General features: G+C 39.9%; 2 protein-coding genes across 2 annotated transcripts in view; one reads left to right on the top strand and one right to left on the bottom strand.

Annotated features, from left to right (window-relative positions):
- S100A9 (S100 calcium binding protein A9) overlaps positions 1-15,965 on the bottom strand; it is a 392,565-nt gene that overhangs the window by 133,006 nt on the left and 243,594 nt on the right. The gene's annotated exons all lie outside the window — the stretch shown is intronic.
- LOC136793533 (small proline-rich protein 2D-like) lies at positions 1,346-1,588 on the top strand. The gene has a single exon (XM_067025110.1). It carries the CDS (start codon positions 1,346-1,348, stop codon positions 1,586-1,588), a length of 243 nt encoding a protein of 80 aa, XP_066881211.1.

Below are 15,965 nucleotides of genomic sequence, written 5' to 3'. Positions count from 1 at the left end.
CTGCAAACTTCCCTCAGTCCGTCTTAGAAGAGGAGAAGAGATTTCACTTAGCAAGCCGTGGATCCAGGCGAAATGTACTGTAAGAAGGACTTGTGGTAAAGAGAAAGGTGTCAGCAGGTAGCCGGGCCATTTTCCAACCAGTATGTACGAGAAAATGGCCACCAGTTTAAGTGCAAGTAAGCAGGCAGTTTTCGAAGTCAAAGAAGGTGAAAGATAGAAAAGGGTCATCTTCCCCAATCAAGAAAGGGAACCCATGCCTACAAGTTAGAGAACCCCCGAAATTCTCCCACTGCCATAAACCGCTGAAACGGAGAGCTAAGGCAGGGACTCTGTGAGTCATGAGAACAGAATCCAGTGAGGAGATGCTGGCGCAGGACATTTCCTGTTTTCAGAGTCCCTGCCAAGCCAGTTATGGATGGATTTGCATTTGGCTTGGGAAATGAGTGCACCAAGCCAGTTTTGGTAGCTCTGCTTCCCCCTGGGTGGGGCAGCAAGCCCCAATAAAAAGGTCCTCTGCTGCACGACAGCTATCCTTCTGCTACTCGAGTTCCGATTGAACTTGGAGAACCTGGTGAGTCTGATTCTTCAGTTCAGATTTGTTCTCGGGCCCCCGAATGTTGATTTTATGCTGGAGACAGCAACTTTGATGGGTCCAAAGTTGTGATCATGGGTATAATGCTACTTAGTGGACGGGGACTTGGAATATGGGCACAATATTTTATTGAACTGACTAGATTTCTGAATACCTAGCTTGAAGTCCTCTATTGCAAAAGAAATTAACAGGAAATTTTAACATGAAGGGATAAAGAGCAAAGCATTTACCTTTTTCTATACCTCTTTTTTTGACCTCTGCTGTGATTTCAGAGGCATTTATCTTAGAAGGAGTGAGGCTCTTACATTCATCCTGATTGCCCTTTACTCTGTACATAAGTCATCCTGTCGGGTCCTCATGACAGAAAGTGGTGATAGGAATTGCGTGTGAGCTTGCCCAGGATTTTAGAACTTGTGATAACGTTTTTTGAAGATGTTGTTTTCATTAAATAAAAGAAAGAAAGAAAAAATGAAACGGAAAGAGAAAACATTGCTTTTTTCTCTAAAACAAAGATATTTTCTTTGGAAAAGTTGTATGAGAAAAGAGAAGGTTTTCCTGGGCTGATGCATAGATTTGCTAAAGAACAAGAGAGATGTCAGAAATTCATTAAAAGGTATTAAAGAGATTAAAACACATGCTTAGAGATTGAAGAGATGCTGTCTGTGTTACACAAGTTTTTGCTCTTGTCTGTGTAGGATTCCTTCTTGTGAACACGGTCATATATTTCCTTTCAGATATTGAGATTCCAGAAAGATGTCTTCTCAAGAGCAGCAGTGCAAGCAGCAGTGCAAGCCACCTCCAGTGTGCCCACATAAGTGCCCTGATCCTTGCTCACCTACCAAGGTGAAAGACCCTTGCCCACAGAAAAAGGACACCGACCCTTGCTCACCGAAAAAGGACACCGACCCCTGCCAGCCTAAGGAGTGCCAGAAGAAATGTCCTCCTGTGACACCTGTTCAGCAATGCGAGCAGAAGTGCCCACCCAAGAACAAGTAACAGCTTCAGCTTTTATCTGCATCCGGAAGGGATAAGGACAATCGGCTCACCTAGTCCCACAGCTCCACCTTCATCTTCTCTTCAAAGCCTATCATGGATACAGAAGAAGCTTTCCACCCTTCAGCCTGCAGTGTGCGTGTGGTGATTCCTGACGGTCAGAGGTTTCCTATCTGAGTCTGCTACGCCGCTTCCCTCTGGAGGTACCCGAGAAAGCATCGCAGAGCCTCAGGAGGAAAAGCAGCAGCTCTTCTCCCGAGGGCCCTCTGAGGATTCTCTCGCTTTCTTCTGTGTCTGTCTGTCACCTGGGCAGTGTTTTCTACCAGATGAGCAATTGTTCCTTATCCTCCACACCCTGAATAAAATACAATTCTTTTGTGTGATGGTAAAAATGCTTTCTTTCTTTTAAAACCCGCTTTTGGCAATATCATATCATAATTTTGGTTGATCTCTATCCTTCTTCGATCCGAATTTTCAGGCTCTCACAATCAGTGTTATATGAATTTAGAGTTATATCGATGATTGTTTGTATATAATTTCAAGTCCAGGTTATTTTCTTAACTATTGCTTGACTGATTTGAGGAACACACTTTTTGACTCCTCAGAAGTTCAATCCCTCTACTAAAATGTGGGGAAAACCACATTTACAGTGCCTACTTGCTTAGGCATAAAATTTACATGAATGTGTGTGATTCAGCTGCCACAATGCCGGGCACATAATTGGCACTTTGTGAGGTGGCCAATCATCACTGTCACTGTCATCATCACCGTCTCCACCATCACAACCACCACCATGTTTACTCGAGCAGGAAAGAGGCTCAGACATACCTAGTACAGCACAGAAGGAGATTCTTAAACTATATTACACTTTCATATTCTGTGTTCCTTTTCTTTTCCAACTTAACCGTATTTATAATGTGATACAACACTTTAAATGCTTAGGGAAATTATTGGGATATTCTGCATAAAATTGTAGTAGTTCTGAAAACATGGGTAGTACAAATAAAGGGAAGTTTAAAGGGTCCTTACCAGGCAAAGAGCTGCCTGCTCTCCATGTGCACAACGTGCTCTTCTTACTGCAAAACTCAACAACCTCAGGCACTTATTGTATTTTTTCACCTCTGAAGTAACTTTCTTGATTGATTTGACCCCACTTTTGAGGTCCACTGGGGTTTCCAATGTTTATTGAGATTTACAAAATGACTGTTGCTATGCAGCTTGTTTTCTAAGTGCCAAGCTTACTGGTCCAGTAAGCCATAAAAAGGTTCTGTTCTTTAAACCTATCTCTTTGTGTGGTCCTGGAAGTTAAGGATTCTAAGATGCCAGAACTGCAGAAGAAAAAGATGCCCAGATTACTGCCCAGAGCTCAACAGACTCTCACATGAGTGAGAAATCAACACTGATATTTGGGAGTTGTCTCTACTTTAGTTAGTGTTATTTGACCTGACACAGAAATTAGTTCTGTGAGGTGGGATGCTCCTGTGAGAAATTTTAATATTAGCACATTGGCTTAAGAGTCAGGAGGTGGTTGGCAAGGAATCTGATATTGGGAGCCATAAATGTGGTGATATATTTTATTCAATGACAAAATGTTTTCAGTAGTGGTTGTCCATGGTATCCTGAGAGGCAGACGGAATGTTGGGCACTTGTTGACTTGACCAGGGTACTTCAATAGACATATGTCCAGGAAAAACTTTCTGGTTGACAGGTCAGAAATAAAAAAAAATCAAAAGAAGAAAATGCAGCCCAGATATTCAAAACCTTGTTGACTTAGGAAACTCAACACTTGTAAGCCCTAAAGAGTCAGAGATGAGATTAGAAGTGCTTTTGAACTTGAAGTCCAATTTCAGTTGACTGTAACAATAGAGAAAAGAGACAGATGTTGTAGTCTTTCCACCTGTGTGCCGGGGAGCCTCATGGTAGGTGTATTATGTTCAGGGATCAAGGCAACAGTTTAATGAGGCCAGAAAGTTACTTCCAGTAAAGGAGCTGAGTGTGGTCCCTAGGACATAGAAATGATTGGAGGAATGAATTCTGTCAGGTGCCTACTAAGTTTTTGAGGGAATTGACAACTAAATAAACTATGTGCCAAAATGAAAAAGACTGATTTTTCAAGAATTGTAACGACTGTTCAGCCTTCCTTTCCCCACTCTCCACCCTACCTACTTCAGATGTGGTCAGTACAGGTGATTAAAAGTGAATGTCCACTATGAGGTGTATACAGGGCCCCAGAGAATAATGGATAAGGGAAGCTCTCTCAGAGAATAGTATCAGAGCCTAAGAGAGGCAAGGAGGAGCAGGAACACAGAGCTTCCCAAACGTTGTTACTCTTCGTTATGATGGTTGAGCTTCTCAAATGTTGTTACTCTTCTGTATGATGGTTACTCTTTCATCTTTTCCCTTCAGTTTTATTGAGGTAGAAGTGATTAAATTGTGCACATCTATGGTGTATAATGTGACGATTTGACATATGTGTACTTTGTGCAGTGATTTCCTCCATCGGTTACATAATAATTAGTTACTTCAACAGTAGCCGTTTAAATGTGTGTATGTCTGAGTGTTTGCGCGCGCACGGTGCGCGCGCGTGTGTATGTGTGTGTGTGTGTTTGGTGAGAATGCTTAAGGTCTACTTTCCCAGCAAGTTTCAAGTACACAACAGTGTTATTATCTAGACTCACCCTGCTGTACCTCAGACTCCCAGAGCTTATTCATCATATGACTGCAGAGTTGTCGCCTTTGACCAGCATCTCCATTTTCCCCCCATCCCCCAGTCCCTGCTGACCAGCATTCTACTCTCTTTTTCTGTGACATCTCTGAGTTTGGCAACATAATCCTAAATAAACATTGGCTCAAAGAAGAAATAACAAATAAATATAAAACACTTTGTGATGAATGAAAACGAAAAGAAAACATAGAAGCATTTTAAAGATAAATGTAATGCAGCACATAGAGAGCAACGTACGTCTGGAGGCATCTGTTTTACAGAAGTTAAAAGATCTCAAATCAGGAACCTGAAAGACATGTACGCATGTGTGTGGGTTTATGAAAACTGAAAACTCTTAACACTAAAAACAGCAAAATATACGCAGTGATTATTTTTGGCCGTTTAATAAACTTGCCTATTTTTGAACAGCTTTATGTTTTCCCCATTATATTATATGAGGTAAATTGTATAAATTATACAATTTATCATACTATTTATTTATTTATTTATTTATTTATTTATTAACATGTTTATTTGTGTATAACTGTTTTACAATAGCGTGTTAGTTTCTCCTTTACGACAAAGTGAATCAGCTATACATATATATATGTTCCCATATCTCTTCCCTCTTACATCACCCTCCCTCCCACCCTCCCTATCCCACCCCTCTAGGTGGTCACAAAGCACAGACGTGATCTCCCTGTGCTATGCGGCAGCTTCCCACTAGTTATCTATTTTACATTTGGTAGTGTGTATATGTCCCTGCCACTCTCTCACTTCGTCACAGCTTACCCTTCCCCCTTCCCATATCCTCAAGTCCATGCTCTAGTAGGTCTGTGTTTTATTCCCGTCCTACCACTAATCTCTTCATGACATTTCTTTGCTTAGATTCCATATATACGTGTTAGCATACGGTCTTTGTTTTTCTCCTTCTGACTTATTTCACTCTGTATGACAGACTCCAGGTCTATCCACCTCATTACAAATAACTCAGTTTCATTACTTTTTATGGCTGAGCAATATTCCATTGTACATATGTGCCACATCTTCTTTATCCATTCATCTGTTGATGGACACTTAGGTTGCTTCCATGTCCTGGCTATCGTAAATAGAGCTGCAATAAACATTTTGGTACATGACTCTTTTTGAATTATGGTTTTCTCAGGGTATATGCCTAGTAGTGGGATTGTGGGGTCGTATGGTAGTTCTATTTGTAGTATTTTAAGGAACCTCCATACTGTTCTCCATAGTGGCTGTATCAACTTACATTCCCACCAGCAGTGCCACAGGGTTCCCTTTTCTCCACACCCTCTCCAGCATTTATTGTTTCTAGAGTTTTTGATGATGGCCAATCTGACCGGTGTGAGATGGTATCTCATTGTAGTTTTGACTTGCATTTCTCTAATGATTAATGATGTTGAGCATTCTTTCATGTGTTTCTTGGCAATCTGTATATCTTCTTTGGAGAAATGTCTATTTAGTTCTTCTGCCCATCTTTGGATTGGGTTGTTTGTTTTTTTGTTATTGAGCTACATGAGTTGCTTATAAATTTTGGATATTAATCCTTTGTCAGTTGTTTCATTTGCAACTATTTTCTCCCATTCTGAGGGTTGTCTTTGGGTCTTGTTTATGGTTTCCTTTGCTGTGCAAAAGCTTTTAAGTTTCATTAGGTCCCATTTGCTTATTTTTGTTTTTATTTCCATTTCTCCAGGAGATGGGTCAAAAAGGATCTTGCTGGGATTTATGTCATAGAGTGTTCTGCCTATGTTTGATAGTGTCTGCCCTTACATTTAGGTCTTTAACCCATTTTGAGTTTATTTCTGTGTGTGGTGTTAGGGAGTGTTCTAATTTCATACTTTTACAGGTAGCTGTCCAGTATTCCCAGCACCACTTATTGAAGAGGCTGTCTTTTCTCCACTGTATATCCTTCCCTCCTTTATCAAAGATAAGGTGACCATATGTGCGTGGGTTTATCTCTGGGCTCTCTATCCTGTTCCATTGATCTATATTTCTGTTTTTGTACCAGTACCATATTGTCTTGATTACTGTAGCCTTGTAGTAGAGTCTGAAGTCAGGGAGCCTAATTCCTCCAGCTCCATTTCTCGTTCTCAAGATTGCTTTGGCTATTCGGGGTCTTTTGTGTTTCCATACAAATTGTGAAATTTTTTGTTCTAGTTCTGTAAAAAATGCCAGTGGTAATTTGATAGGGATTGCATTGAATTGGTAGATTGCTTTGGGTAGTAGAGTCATTTTCACAATGTTGATTCTTCCAATCCAAGAACATGGTATATTTCTCCACCTATTTGTATCATCTTTAATTTCTTTCATCAGTGTCTTATAGTTTTCTGCATACAAGTCTTTTGTCTCCTTAGGTAGGTTTATTCTGAGATATTTTATTCTTTTTGTTGCAATGGTAAATGGTGGTGTTTTCTTAATTTCACTCTCAGATTTTTCATCATTAGTGTATAAGAATGCCAGAGATTTCTGTGCATTAATTTTGTATCCTGCAACTTTACCAAATTCATTGATTAGCTCTAGTAGTTTTCTGGTAGCATCCTTAGGATTCTCTATGTATAGTATCATGTCATCTGCAAACAGTGACAGCTTTACTTCTTCTTTTCCTATTTGGATTCCTTTTATGTCTTTTTCTTCTCTGATTGCTGTGGCTAGAACTTCCAAAACTAGGTTGAATAAGAGTGGTGAGAGTGGGCAACCTTGTCTTGTTCCTGATCTTAGTGGAAATGGTTTCAGTTTTTCACCATTGAGAACGATGCTAGCTGTGGGTTTGTCATATATGGCCTTTATTATGTTGAGGAAAGTTCCCTGTATGCCTACTTTCTGCAAGGTTTTTATCATAAATGAGTGTTGAATTTTGTCAAAAGCTTTCTCTGCATCTATTGAGATGATCATATGGTTTTTCTCCTTCAGTTTGTTGATATGGTGTATCACGTTGATTGATTTGCGTATATTGAAGAATCCTTGCATTCCTGGGATAAACCCCACTTGATCATGGTATATGATCCTTTTAATGTGCTGTTGGATTCTGTTTGCTAATATTTTGTTGAGGATTTTTGCATCTATGTTCATCAGTGATATTGGCCTGTAGTTTTCTTTCTTTGTGACGTCTTTGTCTGGTTTTGGTATCAGGGTGATGTTGGCCTCATAGAATGAGTTTGGGAGTGTTCCTCCCTCTGCTATCTTTTGGAAGAGTTTGAGAAGGATAGGTGTTAGCTCTTCTCTAAATGTTTGATAGAATTCGCCTGTGAAGCCATGTGGTCCTGGGCTTTTGTTTGTTGGAAGATTTTTAATCACCGTTTCAATTTCAGTGCTTGTGATTGGTCTGTTCATATTTTCTATTTCTTCCTGGTTCTGTCTCGGCAGCTTGTGCATTTCTAAGAATTTGTCCATTTCTTCCAGGTTGTCCATTTTATTGGCATACAGTTGCTTGTAGTAATCTCTAATAATCTTTTGTATTTCTGCAGTGTCAGTTGTTACATCTCCGTTTTCATTTCTAATTCTATTGATTTGAGTCTTCTCCCTTTTATTCTTGATGAGTCTGGCTAATGGTTTATCAATTTTATTTATCTTCTCAAAGAACCAGCTTTTAGTTTTATTGATCTTTGCTATTGTTTCCTTCACTTCTTTTTCATTTATTTCTGATCTGATCTTTATGATTTCTTTCCTTCTGCTAAATTTGGGGTTTTTTGTTCTTCTTTCTCTAATTGCTTTAAGTGCAAAGTTAGGTTGTTTATTCGAGATGTTTCCTGTTTCTTAAGGTATGATTGTATTGCTATAAACTTGCCTCTTAGAACTGCTTTTGCTGTATCCCATAGGTTTTGGGTCATTGTGTCTCCATTGTCATTTGTTTCTAAGTATTTTTTGATTTCCTCTTTGATTTCTTCAGTGATCCCTTCGTTATTAAGCAGTGTATTGCTTAGCCTCCATGTGTTTGTATTTTTTACAGATCTTTTCCTGTAATTGATATCTAGTCTCATAGCGTTGTGGTCGGAAAATATACTTGATACGATTTCAATTTTCTTAAATTTGCCAAGGCTAGATTTGTGACCCAATATATGATCAATCCTGGAGAATGTTCCTTGAGCACTTGAGAAAAATGTGTATTCTGTTGTTTTTGGATGGAATGTCCTATAAATATCAATTAAGTCCATCTTGTGTAATGTATCATTTAAAGCTTGTGTTTCCTTATTTATTTTAATTTTGGATGATCTGTCCATTGGTGAAAGTGGGGTGTTAAAGTCCCCCATTATAATTGTGTTACTGTCGATTTCCCCTTTTAAGGCTGTTAGTATTTGCCTTATGTATTGAGGTGCTCCTATGTTGGGTGCATAAATATTTACAATTGTTATATCTTCTTCATGGATCGATCCCTTGATCATTATGTAGTGTCCTTCTTGGTCTCTTGTAATAGTCTTTATTTTAAAGTCTATTTTGTCTGATATGAGAATTGCTACTCCAGCTTTTTTCTGATTTCCATTTGCATGGAATATCTTTTTCCATCCCCTCACTTTCAGTTTGTATGTGTCCCTAGGTCTGAAGTGGGTCTCTTGTAGACAGCATATATATGGGTCTTGTTTTTGTATCCATTCAGCCAGTCTGTGTCTTTTGGTGGGAGCATTTAATCCATTTACATTTAAGGTAATTATCGATATGTATGTTCCTATTACCATTTACTTAATTGTTTCAGGTTGTTCTTGTAGGTTTTTTCATTCTCTTGTGTTTCTTGCCTAGAGAAGTTCCTTTAGGATTTGTTGTAGAGCTGGTTTGGTGGTGCTGAACTCTCTCAGCTTTTGCTTGTCTGTAAAGGTTTTAATTTCTCAATCAAATCTGAATGAGATCCTTGCTGGGTAGAGTAATCTTGGTTGTAGGTTTTTCTCCTTCATCACTTTAAATATGTTCTGCCACTCCCTTGTGGCTTGCAGAGTTTCTGCTGAAAGATCAGATGTTAACCTTATGGATATTCCCGTGTGTGTTATTTGTTGTTTTCCTTGGTGCTTTTAATATGTTTTCTTTGTATTTAGTTGTTTTTCTTTTCCTTTTCTTCTTTTTTTTTTTTTTTTGTGGTACTTGGGGTTTGTCACCATTTTGGCATCTCCTGCCATGGACCACATGCTCCGGATACGCAGGCCCAGTGGCTATGGCTCACGGGCCTAACCGCTCCGTGGCATGTGGCATCTTCCCGGACCGGGGAACAAACCTGTGTCCCCTGCATCAGCAGGCGAACTCTCAACCACTGTGTCACCGGGGAAGCCCCTGTATTTAACTTTTTGTCTGTATGTTTTTGCGGTATGTGGGCCTCTCACTGTTGTGGCCTCTCCCTTTGTGGAGCACAGGCTCCGGACGTGCAGGCTCAGAGGCCATGGCTCATGGATCGAGCCGCTCCGTGGCATGTGAGATCTTCCCGGACTGGGCCACGAACCCGTGTCCCCTGCATCGGCAGACGGACTCTCAACCACTGCGCCACCAGGGAAGCCCCTGTGTTTAATTTTTGATAGTGTGATTAATATGTGTCTTGGGGTGTTTCTCCTTGGATTTATCGTCTATGGGCATCTCTGTGCTTCCTGGAATTGGTTAAATATTTCCTTTCCCATATTAGGGACGTTTTCAACTATAATTTCTTCAAACATTTTCTCAGTGCCTTTATTTTTCTCTTCTTCTTCTGGGATCCCTATAATTCAAATGTTGGTGTGTTTAATGGTTTCCCAGAGGTCTCTGAGACTGTCCTCAGTTCTTTTCTTCTTTTTTCTTTATTCTGCTCTGCAGTAGTTATTGCCACTATTTTATCTTCCTGGTCACTTATCCGTTCTTCTGCCTCAGTTATTCTGTTATTGATCCCTTGTAGAGTATTTTTAAAATCAGTCATTATGTTGTTCATCATTGCTTGTTTCCTCGTTAGTTCTTCTAGGTCCTTATTAAATGTTTCTTGCATTTTCTCTATTTTATTTCTAAGAGTTTGGATCATCTTTCCTATCATTATTGTGATTTTTTTTTTGAGGTAGAATGCCTATTTCCTCTTCATTTGTTAGGTCTGGTGGGTTTTTCACCTTGCTCCTTCCTCTGCTGTGTGTTTCTCTGTCTTCTAATTTTTCTTATCTTACTGTGTTTGTGGTCTTCTTTTTGCAGCCTGCAGGTTCGAAATTCCTGTTGTTTTTGGTGTCTGTCACCAGTGGCTAAGGTTGGTTCAGTGGGTTGTGTAAGCTTCCTGGTGGAGGGGACTATTGCCTGTGTTCTGGTGGATGAGGCTGGATCTTGTCTTTCTGGTGGGCAGGTCCCACCAGAAAGATGGTGGTGTGTTTTGGGGTGTCTGTGGTGTTGTGTTTTGGGGTGTGTGCAGCCTTATTATGATTTTCGGCAGCCTCTCTGCTAATGGGTGGGGTTGTGTTCCTTTCTTTGTAGTTGTTTGGCATAGGGTGTCCAGCACTGAAGCTTGCTGGTCGTTGAGTGAAGCTGGGTCTGGGCCTTGAGATGGAGATCTCTGGAACATTTTTGCCATTTGACATTACGTGGAGCTTGGAGGTCTCTTGTGGACCAGTATCCTGAATTTTGCTCTCCCACCTCAGAGGCACAGCCCTGATGCCTGGCTGGAGAACCAAGAGCCTGTCCTCCACACGGCTCAGAATAAATGCGCAAAAAGAAAAGAAAAAAAGAAAGAAAGAAAGAAAGAAGGAATGAAGAATATAAATGATAATAAAACATAAAAGTTATTAAAATAAAAATAAGTAATAAGAATAAAATTTTTATATGTAATAACAAAACAAAACGAAACAAAACGGACAGACAGAACCCCAGGACAAATGGTAAAAGTAAAGCTATACCGACAAAGTCACACAAAGAAACATACACATACACACTCACAAAAAGAGAAAATGGATTTTAAGAATATCTTTGCTCCCAAAGTCCACATCTTCAATTTGGCATGATTCCTTGTTACTCACGTACTCCACAGATGCAGGGTACATCAAGTTGATTATGGAGGTTTAATCCGCTGCTCCTGAGGCTGCTGGGAGAAATTTCCCTTTCTCTTCTTTATTTGCACAGCTCCTGGGGTTCAGCTTTGGATTTGGCCCTGCCTCTGCATGTAGGTCTCCTGAGGGCCCCTGTTCTTTGTGCAGACCAGACAGGGTTAAAGGAGCAGCTGATTCGGGCTCTCTGGCTCCCTCAGGTCTGGGTGAGGGAGGGATATGTAGTGCGGGGTGAGCCTGCAGCATCAGAGGCCGGCGTGACGTTGTAGCAGCCTGTGGCATGCCGTGCGTTCTCCCGGGAAAGTTGTCCCTGGATCATGGCACCCTGGCAGTGGTGGGCTGCACAGGCTCCCAGGGGGGTTGTGGATAGTGACCTGTGCTTGCACACAGATTTCCTGGTGGCAGCAGCAGCATTGCTAGCATTTCATGCCCGTCTCTGGGATCCGAGCTGATAGCTGTGGCTCATGCCTGTCTCTGGAACTCACTGAGGCAGTGCTCTGCCTTCTGTGGGCACACAGGGAAGGAATCTCGTGTCCTCGCGCACCCCATAAGAATGGTCTCTTCCTTGTTCGGCAGGTCCAGACCTTTTCCCGGACTCCCTCCAGGGTAGCTGTGGCTCACTATCTCCCTTCAGGCTGTGTTCATGCTGCCAAGCCCAGTCCTCTCCCTGGGGTCTGACCTCCGAATCTCGAGCCTCAGCATTCAGGCCCCACCCGTCCCGGCAGGTGAGCAGACAAGCGTCTCGGGCTGGTGAGTGCTGGTCGGCACCGATGCTCTGTGCGGGAATCTCTCTGCTTTGCCCTCCGCCTCCCTGTTGCTGCGCTCTCCTCCGTGGCGCCGAAACTTCCACCCTCCACCACCTGCAGTCTCCGCCTGCGAAGGAGCTCCTAGTGTGTGGCAACCTTTCCTCCTTCACAGGTCCCTCCCACTGGTGCAGGTCAAGTCCCTATTCTTTTGTCCCTGTTTTTTCTTGTTTCTTTTGCCCTACCCAGGTACGGGTGGAGTGTCTTGCATTTTGGGAGGTCTGAGGTCTTCTGCCCGTGTTCAGTAGGTGTTCTGTAGCAGTTGTTCCACATGTAGATGTATTTCTGATGTATTTGTGGGGAGGAAGGAGATCTCCACGTCTTACTCTTCCGCCATCTTGAAGCTCCACCCAGATTGATTTTTGTACAATGAGTAATGCTTGCATTCAGGAATAAATTCCACTTGAGCACGTTGTATACTCTTTTTAGTATGTTGCTGAATGTGATTTCCTAAGTTTTGATAAAAGCTTTCTTGCATTTGTATTCATCGGGTAATTTAGTCTGTAGTTTTAATTTCTGATAGTGTCTTTGTCTGGCTTTTATATCAAAGTAATGCTGGCCTCATAAAATGAGCTAGGAAGTGTTCCCCGTTTTCAATTTTTTGAAGAATTTGAGAAGGATTGGTGTATATTCTCTAGGTATTTGCTTTGTGGTTACAGTGGTGATTACATCCTAAAATTATAACAACCTAGTTTGATTGATGCCAGCTTAACACCAGTTGCATTAAAAAATTTATTCCTATAAAACTCCATCCTGTTTTTATGCTAATGATGTCACAAATTACATCTTTATACTTTTTGTGGTCACAAGTATACTTTTACAATTATTTTTAATAAACTTGTCTTTTAAATATAGTAGAAAATAGAAAGTGAAGTTACAAACGAAAATTACCATAATACTGGCTTTTGTATTTTCCCATGTACTTACTTTCAATGGAAATGTTCATGTGTTCAAATGATTCCAAGTGTTTTTCTTTTTTAGGATCCTTTCATTATTAACATAAAGGGCTCCCTTTAACATTTCTTGTTGGGCAAATCAGGGGGTAATGAACTCCCTCAGGTCATGTTTATCTGGAATATCATAAATTCTCCCTTGTCTTTATAGGACACTTATCCCAGATATAGAATTCTAGGTTGACAGGGTTTTTCTTTCAGCACTTTAAATATATCATATCCCACTGCCTCTTGGCCTCCAAAGTTCTGAGGAGAAATTGGCTGACAGTTTTATTGAGGACCCCTTGTACATTAGAGTCTCCTCATTTCTTCTTGCTTTCAAGATTCTCGATTTTAATGTTTGATTATGATGCGGGTTTCTTTGGATTTAACTTTAATGAATTTGTTGAGTTTCGTGGATGTGTAGTTTTCCTTTTTCCGGAAGTCAGATAAGAAGGATCATACCGTATGTAGCCTTTCAGACTGACTTCTTTTACTCAGCACTTTGCATGTAATATTCAACTAAGTCTTTGTGTGGCTTGATAGTTCATTTATTTTATCACTGAATAGTATTCTATTGTGTTTGTCTACCACATTTTATTTATCCAATAATCTATTGAAAGACACCTTGGTGGCTGCCAGTTCTTGGAAATTATGAATACAGATGTTATAAACAGTATCTTGCAGATTTTTGTGTGGGCACATTTTGAAAGCAGTTGGATAAATTTCTAGGAGTGCTATTACTAGATCATATGGTAAAATTATATTTAGCTCTGTAAGATCTTGAGTCAGTTTTGATTTTAGAGTTTTATAAGAAGTTTTATATTTCACTTATCTTTTCTGTAAGTTATCCTCTTATTGTTCTGTCAGCTCTGTCAGCCCTCTCTGTCCAGGAAGCAGTCACCTGCTCCTCCCATGCTAAAGTCCAAACGGTTTTTCTCCCCAGAATTTTCCACATTTTAGCATAAGCTTCTTTATTTTTCTTTATGACTTTTGTGGAGCTACCTACACAGCCCATGTACCTTCACTGTCTTGGAAAGACGGTTATGAGACGTGTCTGATTCATCCCAGTTTTTAACCTCATGTTCCTCTTACTCTCACTAGCACACACCACATGGGATCAGTTCATATTTTTATCAGCAATTGAAATCACTACCTTAAATATTCTGATCCCACATTTACGGAATACAAAGCTAGGTTTATAAAGTCTATTTGCAACTGAAAACTTAGCGCTGATGGCTATTCATTTTCTTATAAAGACATAGCCTGACATTGGGGTAAACTGCCACAAGGAGGAATGTGATATTTAAACTAGAGATTTTCCTAGTGTCTTAAACAGCTTACCATAGTGTTAGTAAAAGGAACCAGAGATTACATCATATTTTTAATACAGAATAATAAATATGTATAAATGTTATTTTTTCAACCAAGTGTATTAACATGTTAGCTTTGGATTGCGATTTCTTTGGTATTTAGCAACATTCAGAGGAAGGCTTAAGTGAGTGCAAATACCTAGGAACAATTACATTGTCCTGTTTCTATACTATGTTCTAAATTTCTGCTTAGATTAACTCCCATTTCACCACATAAGAATAAGTGCCTATGATAGTCCATTTTATTATTTCTTCATACCTAATTCAAGTTGGGTGTTCTTATTAGCTTTCCCCTAAAAACTTTTGGAAGTGACTTAAAATAGAAATGATATAAAAATTCTTTATAAAAATGAAGCCTGGTGTTAGGGACTGTTCTAATTTCATTCTTTTACATGTAGCTGTCAAATTTCTCAGCACCACTTATTGAAGAGGCTGTCTTTGCTCCATTGTGTATTCTGGCCTCCTTTGTCATAGATTAGGTGACCATAGGTTCCTGGGTTTGTCTCTGGGCTGTCTGTCCTGTTCCATTGATCTATGTTTCAGTTTTTGTGCCAATACCATACTGTCTTCATTACTCTAGCTTTGTAGTATAGTCTGAAGTCAGGAAGACGGATTCCTTCAGCTCGACTTTGGCTTCCCACAACACTCCTTAAAGCCATACACAAAAATAAACTCAAAGTGGATTAAAGACCTAAATGTGAGGCCAGACACTATAAAACACTTAGAGGAAAACATAGACAGAACACTCTTTGACATAAATTGCAGCATGATCTTTTTGGACCCACCTCCTAGAATAATGAGAATAAAACCAAAAATAAACAAATGGGACCGAATGAAACACAAAAGATTTTGTGCAGCAAAGGAAACCATAAACAAGATGAAAAGACAACCCTCAGGATGGGAGAAAATATGTGTAAACAAAGCAGCAGAAAAAGGATTAATCTCCAAAATATACAAACAGCTCATACAGCTCAATATTTTAAAAAAACCAAACAACCCAATCAGAAAATGGGTGGAAGATCTAAATAGACATTTCTCTATAGAAGATATACAGGTTGCCAAAAAGCATATGAAAATATGGTCAACATTGTTAACTATTAGAGAAATGTAAATCAAAACTACAGTGAGGTATCACCTGACATTGGTCAGAATGGCCTTGATAATAATGTCAACAAATAATAAATGCTGGAGAGGCTTTGGGGAAAAGGGTACCCTCGTGCATTGTTGGTGGGAATGTACATTGATACAGCCACTATGGAGAAGAGTATGGAGATTCCTTAAAAAACTAAAAATAGAACTACCATATCACCCATAAAGACAACTACTGGGCATATGCCCTGAGAAACCCATAATTCAAAAACAGTACTGATTACAATAGCAAATACACGGAAGCAACCTAAATGTCCACCAACAGAAGAATGCTAAAGAAGTTGTGGTACCTATATAAAATGGAATGTTACTCAGCCATAAAAAGAATGAAATTGGGTCATTTGTAGAGACATGGATGTACCTAGAGTCTGTCATACAGAGTGAAGTAAGTCAGAAAGAGAAAAACAAATACTGGATATTAACGCATATATGTCGAATT

This window comes from Kogia breviceps, chromosome 1, assembly GCF_026419965.1.
Source record: "Kogia breviceps isolate mKogBre1 chromosome 1, mKogBre1 haplotype 1, whole genome shotgun sequence".
Classification (NCBI taxonomy): domain Eukaryota; kingdom Metazoa; phylum Chordata; class Mammalia; order Artiodactyla; family Physeteridae; genus Kogia; species Kogia breviceps.
Note: the sequence above shows the minus strand (reverse complement) of the source record. Positions and strands in the feature narration are given on the sequence as shown.